At 46.2% G+C, this 11418-nt stretch overlaps 1 protein-coding gene across 1 annotated transcript; it reads left to right on the forward strand.

Moving 5' to 3' along the window:
* The first annotated feature begins 1661 nt into the window (after positions 1 to 1661).
* On the forward strand, positions 1662 to 5409 carry LOC119360437 (UPF0481 protein At3g47200-like). Its single transcript, XM_037626078.1, has 2 exons — positions 1662 to 2538; positions 3887 to 5409. The coding sequence occupies exon 2, from the start codon at positions 4646 to 4648 to the stop codon at positions 5324 to 5326; it is 681 nt and encodes a 226-aa protein (XP_037481975.1). The 5' UTR covers positions 1662 to 2538; positions 3887 to 4645; the 3' UTR covers positions 5327 to 5409.
* The last annotated feature ends 6009 nt before the right edge of the window (positions 5410 to 11418 follow it).

Below are 11418 nucleotides of genomic sequence, written 5' to 3' on the forward strand. Positions count from 1 at the left end.
GAACTAACATGAGTAGATGAATACAAAGAGCTGGCAGAAGACGAAGTCCCAGAGCAGCTGAAAGAATGAAGGCGATTTACACAGCCATTAAAAGGACTAAAGGACATGGTGTTTTTTCTTAGCAGCATAAAGGAAAGATGGTGGTTAATCAGGTGCTCATTACTCTCTGTCCTTTGACGGACCACCTTTTTTCCTTCTCTCTTCTTATTGGGTGCATAGGATAATGTCCAGGCAGCCTATGGGCCTGCCACCAAAGACTCGGAGACCAACCGGGCAAAGCAGAGCAACCCAGAGATGCTTCCTCACTTCAAAAAGAAAAGCAAACCACAGGCAGGACGTCAGTGTTAAAAGGAAAACCAGATCGAGATCACAGCGAGAAATCTCACCGCAGACGAGGCTGTCACAGCCCTCAGTTCGTCTTCCTCCCTGAGGCCTGAGCTCGGAGCATCATGAGCGACTCCAGTTCCCATGGCGACGGCGGCGGCGGCGGCGGCGACACGAGCGGTCCTCAGTTTGAGGTACTCAACACTGGGCTTCATCGTACCCACGGGTTAGTCGGCACTGACCTTCACTTCAACAAGACTATATGTACTACTGCGCTTCCCACACGGTCGACTCCCACGGCTCCTGTATAAGCAACACGCTCATGGCCAAGCTACCACTTGTGCGGCCACTGCTGCCCTCTAACCCTGGCTCATACGGCCATGTTCCGGGGCTCGTGGCCGGTGCTGCCGTGCCGCCTTGGTGCCCCATCCTTCCCGAACCACCATCACCGTCCAGCTGTTGTCGTCCTGGCCATCCCTCTACGCCTGGAGGGCTTCCGGTGCCGTCGTGCCCTCGTACCAACCCCTAAGGGCCCCTTTGATTTGCAGAAATCTAAAAACGTGGGAATAGAAAAAACATTGAATTGAAATGTCATGCTCATCTTAGTCCTATGGGATTTTGTTTTGTTTGATTACATGCTGAAATCTGAGATGGGCTCTAGGCCCATATTGCAATTTCTGAAAAATCTCTAAGGGCCCATGTGGGTTATATGGCACTAGGTGTAGTGGGAAGTTTAGTCCCACCCCGAAAGTGAAAGGAGAGTTGAAGTGATTTATAAGGGTTTCTCTTCTACATGCTATTGGAGCTTGAGAAGAGAAGAGGTCCTCGCGCACTCCTCCTCCGCCGCCCGCCCGCCGCGCCACGCCTCGCCTCGCCTCGCCTCGCCTCGCCGCGGGTTGCGGGAGTGAGCCGAGCCGAGCCGAGCCACGAACAGATCACATCTGCTCACGCGCACGCCCACCGTCGTTCCTTTGCTGCTGCTGCCGCCGGTGACTCCATCCCGGTCGACGGGAGAGCAGGTCTTCGAAACCACGCCCTTCTGGTTCCTGTACGGGGTGAGGGGCGAATAGGTTTTTGGGCAGCGATTACGCGACTGCTCGCTTCCGATCATCTACTTCCTCTACGTCCGCGTCGCCTTCATCATCACCATGTCCACCGCCGCCGACAAGAAGGCCGCCGAGGACGCCGCTGCTGCCACCAAAGCCGCGGCCTCTGCATGGCCTACTGGAGGGTATAACTCGTTTATCCCGCTCCTGATTATTTTCATATTAGCAGTACTAGCAGTATGTGTAGATTTGTCTACTGTTTGCCTAGTACGTGCATGTTTAGATCAGAGTCAGTACGTCATCAACTTAGTCAATGCCATGCTAGTGATTTACTCATGGATTAATTTAATCGAGAAATTGCATATTTACTCAACATTACATTATAGGAAAAACGAAGGATTTTTTTAAAGGATGTTTGAGTGGATGCTAAAATTCCTATGAACTATGGCATAAGGTAATTCTTAGGAATAATTCATATATGATTTAATCCTATGAATCAAATAACACATCTAGGAAAAATTCCTAAGGATTCTAATCCTCTAAAATTCCTATAACAATCCTTTGGATTCAGTATAGCCTTGTCTCCCCCCTCTCTCTCTCCCTCTCACCTAATCTTTTTCTTATTTTAGTATTTGTTAGATCCACTTTTGCTCATTTATATTAAGTCTCTTTTATAGAAGACTACAAAATAAGCACATCATAGCAAAATTCATCGAAGCAGACTGAGCCTTCGGATAAAGACAGGGTTTGCTGGATAGATAGTGGGTGGGCCCACAAGGCATCCAATTTTTCACGCCGTATCATGCTCTCGTTCTCACCCGCTTTGCTCCAGTCGGTTCGACCTCACTACATGGCCGACCATTCGAGAGAACTCTCGCATTGCTTCTGGTAGTGTCAGCCACAATGTTTCACAATATAAGAGAAATTGGGCCCCGTTGATGCAGGCCCTCCTTTGTCTAAAAGTAGTTACCAACATTGTCACTGACAATCATGTTAGCAATGTCAGCGTAATTTTAATCATAACGCTACATTATTTCGATGTTAATTTTTTGCAGGATTTTATGTTAATTTTGTAGAGACGTGATTAAGTTTTCACTGCCAGCACAAGAACAACCTGAACTTAATGGTGCCCTCTCCAGGAACCTCCAAACGCATACAAGAGGTCCAGGTACATAACCTTCTCCCTCCCATTTTACCCAAACAGAAGTGGATATTTGACTAGCTTTGTCAGATGGCTAATATAGTTCATGATTTCTAATTAGTCTAAATTCCACTATTCATGATGTCCTTTTCCCTGCGATGGGTATAAGAACTATACTACTACAAGTTGGCACGTTGATTGAGATCGATCAAACAGGTGGGGAATCATCCATTTGCTCAACTTTGAGGGTTGAAATTTCCATGTTAATTAATCAGGATAAAAAGGAAGAAAAACCTAAATGACTTACTCCCTCCGATCCATTATAAATGTAGCAGCTTTGAACTAAGGTTGAACATGCCATTGATACCTCCTTCATTGTGCATGCCGTTGTTGCACTATCCGTGCTGATGGAGTACGTGATGGGACCCAACAGAGTGTGAGATGGGTGTCAGAGGCATTGTTAGGTGCTGCTGACTGGTGGTGGTGAAGAGAGTGGAGAGAATGCTGATAGGTGGGACCGGCTGAAATGTTTACTTTACTTAATTAGTTGGAAGCAGCTAGCAAGCAAACGTTGGCTACCTACTCTATTTGGGCACACACTAAAAAACAGTATGTTCCTGCCCCCTCTATGTTCGGGGTCGAGTCTTGGCAACCTGAGGTTTGAAATTCCTTTCCTTTACTTAGATAAGGCCTAAACATAGAGTAAAGAACACAAAATAAAATTTCCCAACTCAATTTTGCCGAAAAAGGTTCTTGCTCTTACAATTTAGATTTGAACTGTATGCACTAAGTGTCTAATAAACACACTAAATGACTACTAAAGGAAATAAAGAGGATGAAGAAAAGAAAAGAAAATAAATAAAAATAGACTAGGCAATTAATGGTGCGTGGCAGGAGCTCGACAAACGTGCAATTTGCTGAGTGTCGTCTTTTTGCCTAGTGTTCTTTCTTCCTGGTACTAGCAAATGTCATGTTTGCCTAGTACGCGATGAAATGCACTCGGCAAACAACCTGGCACTTGGCAAAGTTCCAGATTCCAGTATTGACATGCATATTTGAAATTATAATTTGTCATCTTTATTATGATTGTTATACATTGATTATTTATAATATAAATATCAGATCATTATGTGAACTGTGACTATGTTATAACAAACTAAAAAACAACTATTGATATTGCCCGTGAGACATTGTACTAGTTAGACCAATAGTACATAATTTAAATGCCATAACAATTCTACTATTGAAAGTTTCATATAACTAATTATTTTTACATATTCAAGCTACATGTTAGTTAATGAGAGGAGGGAAGAAGGATCTTTTGCCTCTATTTTAGAAAGAACAGAGAAAAACTTACAAATTTGGTTTTTCTCAGGAAATGGCGATGTCCATGTAGGTCCAGGCTATTTGATGAAAATGTTGGAGCAGTTGTGCGGCGCGGCTCCTGCAGAACACGGTGACTCGAAGCACCAGCAACCCATCATGTACATTATCCCCGAGGAACTTAAAAACTCGGATCATAACCCCAGCGGAGAATATGAGCCGGTTGCTGTTCGTCTGGGAGGGCCCAAGATTTATCGTCGGTGGGCAATTCAGGAGAGGGAAAGCTTGCTGAAGATGGAAGGGTACAAATGGAGCTGTGTGCGGCAGCTCATCACCCGGCACAAGAGCCTCCTGGAGCCTGCCAGGACTCTGGTGCTGCTGGACGGATGTTTCACGAGCATGAAATGCCTCATGCCTCGAATTCGGGCTTCCTACTCTCAACCCAACCTCCAGGAAAATAAGGTGGCCGAGATGATGCTGCTGGACGGCTGCTTCATCCTACACCGCTTGCTCAAATACGTGCGCCTTGCGAAAATGGAAGAAGCTGGTGGCGGCGGCGATCAGTTTGACGAGGAGGAGGAGGAGGAGGAGGAGGAGGACTGGACTCAGGTCTACGGCAGGTGCTTTGTGTGGCAGTTCGTGACGCGCGACCTGCTGCTGCTGGAGAACCAGATCCCGTTCTTCGTGGTCCGGGAGCTCTTTCAGCAGCTGAGGAACGAGGACGAGCCCGAAGAGCTCCTCGTGAACGGCAGCCTGAGGCTCTTCCGGCCTCTTCGTCCCCAGATGCTGCACCGCTCACCCATTGCTTGCGATGACGTGCACCACCTGCTGGCTGCTGCACCTCTTCTACCTCTCCGTCACCTTACCGCCGACGAGTGAGCGCCAGCAGCATTCTCGCCGCCGCCGCCGAAGCGACGAGCTGCTGTCGGAGCTCCCGCAGTGGATCCCGTGCGCTAAGGAGCTGGAGGAGTCAGGGGTCCGGTTCCGGAAGAGAAAGGACGCCACGAGCTTCATGGACGTGAGGTTCGCCCGGGGCGTCCTGGAGATCCCGCAGCTGGAGCTCAACGACTCGAGCGAGTCGCTGTTCCGGAACCTGATCGCGTTCGAGCAGACATACCCGGACACCCCGCGGGACGTCTCCACCTACGCCGTCTTCATGGACTGCCGCATCACCTCGGCGGAGGACATGAGGATCCTGGACCTGCACGGCGTCCTCGTCAGCCATCTCAACAGCAGAAGGGTCGCGTGGCGATTCTTCAGCGACGTCGTCGGGCAGGTGCACTGGTCGGCCGACAACTACCTGCTCGGCCTGATGGACGACGTGAACAGGTACAGGAACCTCAGGCGCCACAAGTGGCGCGCGGCGCTTGTGCGCAACTACTTCAGCAATCCCTGGGTGACCATGTCGGTGCTTGCGGCCCTGCTCCTGCTAGCCTTTTCCGTGCTGCAGACATTCTTCGCTGTCTATGCCTACTTCAAGCCTCCCAAGTAATTAAGTGCGTGGGAATATATAGTTATATACCATGGATCGGAGATGTTAATTTGCTTCGTCTGCTCTTAGTTTGGTCATGTAGGCTGTTGCGTCAATGTTAATTTGATTTGGATATATTATGTATGCACCTTATGTTAGGTTCATCTCTCCACCGAGTGGACCCAACGGACCATCGGGCCCTGATCTATTCACGCCCTGATCGGGGGCGCCCAACCCTCTTATGGTTGGTGGGCCCCTGTGACCTGCGATATATAGAGAGGTGGGGGCCGGGGCACACGGTACGAGGTTCACCGCGCCGCCAGTCTCCCCACCGAAATCCCCTTCCGATCTAGGGCAATCGCAGTACTCACGGGAAGCACCATTGCCACCCCTCCATCTCGATCTCTCTGCCATCACCGGCCCCTACTTCACCATGGCCGGCGCTGGATCGAGCTCATATGCACCTAAAGAAGGTAGGTTCGCCGAAAGATCTAGTCTACCCCGATCCAAAGGATATAACAATGGTATCAGGCCATGCATAGGCTAAGATTTTTGGTACAAAGAAAAGAAACTAGAGAAAGAAAAGAATCCCCTCCCCCCAAGAACCCTAGACAGGGCAAAGAATGAATCCTCAACGGAAAAAGTAGCGCCGCCGCTGCGCCCGTTCTCTCGATCCCGTCGCGCATCGGCAAGCCGAGGCGACAGGGACGAAGAACCTACCCCGAAAGGGGCAAAGAGCACCACCACCGATCCATTCGACGGCAGCGCGCTCACCGCAAAGGGGAACACACGACCGCCGAAGGGGTCGGCAGGGGCGCAGCCGCTCCGTCCATCTAGGTCGTCCTCGGGTGGCACCTGCCTCTCTCTTCTCTCAGGGGAGGTGGTGGATGGAGAGTTGAAAAATAAAGGAAGAGACAGTGGCCGGGCTCGCGCAGCGCGGTGGTGGATGCCGTCGCCGGCGGCCGGCGCTCTCGCGCGGTGGCTGGACGGCCAGAGCGAGGACGACACTGCAGGCGTCTCTCTCTTTTTCTTCGTCACAGGAGGCGGATTTAGAAAGGAATGGAGAAAGGGGAAGGAAGAGGAGGCGCGCGCGGTGTGGTGGCTTCCGCCGCCGCCACCGGCGGCAGGACAGGGCGGCCGGGGCGCAGCCCCGTGCTCATGCGAGCGGGAGCGGAGAGAGCGAGAGCGGCACGTGCGGGAGAGAATGACCCTAGGGTTCGATCGGGGCGACCGGGCGCCGGTTTTGATCCAGCTAGAACCGCGGATGACCGTCGGATCGCGATGGACGCCTCAGATCTAAACCCTAGAGCGCCGCGGGCCTTCTGGGCCGAAAGTGGACAAGGCCGGCGGCAGAGTCGCGCGCGCTGGCGCTGGGCCGAGGCCACAGCCGTAGCCGGCATGCAGGTCAGGCCGTGGGCTGGCCTTTTCTGTCAGGCCATGGGCTGGCCTTTTCGGTTGCGGGCCGCGCGCGCTGGTTTCTGTTGTGGCTAATTTTTGATTTTCCAGAAAAAGAAAAGTCTCTGAAAAGTAAATAGAAACGTTTCTGATATATTCTTTGATTGTTCAGAAAATATAGTGTTTCTGAAAATGAAAATATAAAATTTTCAGAAAAAGAAATGTTCATGAATTTTTACAAAGAAAATAATAAAGTTCAAGAATTTTTCTTTAGTAAAAGAAAAAAAAGTTGCTGTAAAGAGTAAAAGTTCGTGAATTTTTATTCATGATTTTCCGCTGCGTAAATAAATAATTAATGCTCTTTTACACAGAAAATACAAGTTTATATAGTATTAAGATTTTAAGAGCATGTTAAAGTGATTATTAAAATGAATATGATTATGTTATTGTTTATGACCAACGTTATTAATAACATGATGATGTTTTATTATTGAAATTTAAAGGTGCATTTATTTCTAATATTTTGCCCAACGGTAATATAGATTTAATTGCATAGACAATTATATGTTTAATTTGACCAACGTTAGATTAATGCATATGATTGTTATATTGATGTCACTTAAATTGTGATTTCAGGAGGCTTTCACTTGATGAGTTGCCTAAAAGAAGTTCCGACACTCAGAGGTGACAATCACACTGAGTGGAGGAAGAAAGTTGAGCTGGCATTTGTTTGTGCTGATCTGGACTGGGTTCTGGATGAACCACAGCCGGTCAGACCTACAGAGCCATTAAGAGAGACCACTGATGATGATGCTGCATGGGCTAAAAAGAGGGGGGATTATGCTCCTTTGGAGATGTCCTACATCATAGACAACCAAAAGTGGGTCAATGCAAACAAAAAAATGCATGGCCTTTATAAAGAATACAATTGAGAGCACTATTATGGGCTCCATTGCAGAGTGCACTTACGCAGAGGAGTTGCTCACAAAGATAAACTGGCTCTTCAAAGATATATGCCACCCAGGTGTTAAAACAACTGGTGACAGAACAATACACATGTGGTGGAATAAGAGAGCACATCCTCAGAATGAGCATATGGCAGCAAAGTTAAAGCCCGTGGATGAGGATCTGGAGATCAAACCAAAGCTCCTGGTCCACCTGGTCATGGCTTCACTGTCAAAGGAGTTTGAAACTTTTGTTGTGAACTACAATATGTCACCTGGAACATGGGACATTGAAAAGACAATTGCAATGTGTGTCCAAGAAGAGGATAGACTAAAAGCCTCACATGGTGGTACACTCAACTATGTGAAGGATCACAAGAAAAAGAACTACAATCAAAACAACAAAAGTTCTCCTTCAACGCCACAAGGAAAAGCTCCCTATCAGCATCAGCGTCAGCAACAGTCTTTCCCAGTGGACAAAGACACTTGTCTCCACTTTAAGCAGACCGGGCATTACAAGAAAGACTGCCTTGTTTGGCTGAAGTCCTTAATGGCAAAGCAAGGTAACAACATTGTTTCCTTAGTTAATGAATGCTTGTACATACAGTTTTCGAAATCTACTTGGTGGATTGACTCAGGGGCAACTGTTCATGTTGCAAATTGTTTACAGGGATTCCATTCGACCCGGACTACGCTAAGAAGAGAAGGAGGCATTGAAGTAGCCAATGGAATAAAAGCGGAAGTTGAAGCTGTCGACGACATCTTCTTGGAGTTAGCTGATGGATTCAAGCTTCTACTTAGAGATGTTCTTTATGTTCCTTCATGTAATAGAAACTTAATTAGCGTTTCATGTTTGGACAAAGAAAATTATGAGTGTTATTTTGGACATGGCAAGTGTGCCATATGGTATAATAATGCTTATGTGGGTAATGCTTTACTACATGATAAGCTTTATTTGTTATCACTTCATGAAAAAATGCATTCTGTATGCAATGTGAATGAACATGTTTCCGCGTCGAATAAAGAACAAAAGAAAAGAAAGAGAACATTCGACTCATCGAAATTATGGCACTGTCGCTTGGGCCATATTTTGAATGGGAGAATAAAAAGATTAGTCAAAAGTGAAATTCTTCCTCCGTTAGAATTCTCAGACTTAGAACAATGCGTAGATTGCATTAAAGGAAAGTATATAAAACAGATCAAAAAAGGTGCAATCCATAGCACAAGCACACTAGAAATCATCCACACTGACATTTGTGGACCATTTCCGGTGAAAAGTGTGGATGGATATGACTCGTTCATAACATTCACAGATGATTACTCTCGCTATGGTTATATTTATCCAATCAAAGAAAGATCTGAAGCGTTGGATAAATTTAAAATATTCAAAGCTGAAGTTAAAAATCAGCATGATAAAAGAATAAAGATAGTAAGGTCCAACCATGGGGGAGAGTACTACGGTCGGCACACTCCATATGGCCAAGTCCCTGGACCTTTTGCAAAGTTCTTATAGGAGACTGGCATAGTAGCCCAGTATTCAATGCCGGGTGAACCTCAGCAAAATGGAGTAGCTGAAAGGCGCAACCGTACATTTATGGATATGGTGCGCAGCATGATGAGTTATTCCAACTTGCCATTGGGATTATGGATGGAGGCGCTTAAAACCGCCATTCACATTCTCAATAGAGTACCAAGCAAGTTGGTGCCCAAAACACCGTACGAGCTATGGACAGGAAGGGTGCCCTCCCTACATCACTTCAGGGTGTGGGGGTGCCCTGCTGAGGCCAAAATGTTTAATCTAAACATTGCAAAGTTAGATCCCAAAATAGTAAGTTGCCACTTCATTGGCTACCTAGACAGATCAAAAGGTTTTCGTTTCTACTGCCCAGACAGATATACAAAGTTTGTAGAAACGAGACATGCAATCTTCTTTGAGGACGAAATGATGAGGGGGAGCTTGGTAGCTCGAAAAATTGATCTTGAGGAGAAGAGGGTGCATGCACCTAATCCGATGATTCAGGAGCCATTTTTCTCACTACCAGTTGCAACTCCACCCATGACAACTATGGGGGTAGACCCGGAACCTGTCCGTCAGGAGCCGACTGAACCCGTTGTTGAGCATGAAAGGGAGGTGCAATAGCAAATTTTAGAAGAAGTGCCAGAAGTTGAGGCACAGAATGTGCCAGAAACTAAGGCCCTTAGAAGGTCTACAAGACCAAGAAAGTCAGCTATTTCTACTGACTTTAAAGTTTATAACACAGAAATGGTTCATATGGAAAAAGATCCCACCTCATATGAAGAAGCCATGAGAAGCTCTCATTCATCAAAGTGGATGAAGGCAATGGAAGACGAGATGAAATCGATGAGTTCCAAAGATGTTTGGGACTTAGAGGAAATTCCTAAAGGAGCCAAAACAGTAGGCTATACATGGGTCTACAAAATTAAGTATGACTCTAAAGGAAATATAAAAAAGTATAAAGCGCGACTTGTGGCAAAAGGATTTACACAAAGAGAAGGGATAGATTACAATGAGACATTTTCTCCCGTCTCATGTAAGGATTCCTTCGGAATCATAATGGCATTAGTTGCACATTTTGATTTAGAGTTACATCAAATGGATGTTAAGACGGCATTTTCTGAATGGTGATTTAAAAGAAAAGGTCTACATGAAACAACCCAAGGGTTTTATCATGGAAGGCAAGGAAAATATGGGATGCCGCCTGAAGAAATCCATTTATGGATTAAGACAAGCCTCTCGGCAGTGGTATCTAAAGTTTAACCAAACGATTAAAAGTTTTGGATTTAAAGAATATTGAGGATAATTGCATTTATGCAAAGTTTAAAAATGGGAAATATATTTTCCTAATCTTGTATGTGGATGATATCCTGCTTGCTAGCAGTGATGTTAGTCTACTACAAGAAACAAAGAAATACTTATCCTCAAATTTTGACATAAAAGATCTTGGTGAAGCATCATATGTTTTGGGCATAGAAATTCACCGAGATAGGAACAATGGAGTCTTAGGACTATCGCAGAAAGCATATTTAGAAGAGGTTCTTAAAAAGTATAATATGCATGCGAGTAAAGCCACGCCTGCTCCCATAGTCAAGGGCGATAGTTTTGGGAAATTCCAATGTCCCAAAAACTAGTACGAGATTGATCAAATGAAAGCAGTACCATATGCTTCGGCAGTTGGCAGCTTACAGTATGCACAAGTGCGCACTCGCCCTGACTTAGCTTTTATCACTGGGGTGCTCGGTAGATATCAAGAGAATCCAGGCATGGATCACTGGAAGACGGTAAAGAAAGCATTGCATTATGCGCAAGGCACGAAGGACTAAATGCTAATATACAGGAGAACTGATTCCCTAGAGATAAAAGGGTATTCAAACGCAGATTTTGCGGGGGACAGAGATGATAGAAAATCCACGCCAGGATACGTCTTCACTCTCACTGGGGGAGCTATTTCGTGGAAAAGCTCCAAACAGTCGATAGTTGCATCATCCATGATGTATGCAGAATTCATAGCATGCTTCGAAGCCATGTGGCAAGAGATATGGCTAGAGAAATTTGTACCCGACTTGAAAGTGGTAGATTATATTCACAAACCACTAAAGATGTACCGCGACAACCAACCCGCAGTATTTTACGATCACAACAACAAGTTGAGTAATGCTGCCAAAACAATAGACATAAGGTATTATGTTGTGAAAGATAAAATCCAGGATCAAACTATAAGTCTCGAGCATATAAGGACAAAGGATATGCTTGCG

This window comes from Triticum dicoccoides, chromosome 1A (genome assembly GCF_002162155.2).
Source record: "Triticum dicoccoides isolate Atlit2015 ecotype Zavitan chromosome 1A, WEW_v2.0, whole genome shotgun sequence".
Classification (NCBI taxonomy): Eukaryota; Viridiplantae; Streptophyta; class Magnoliopsida; order Poales; family Poaceae; genus Triticum; species Triticum dicoccoides.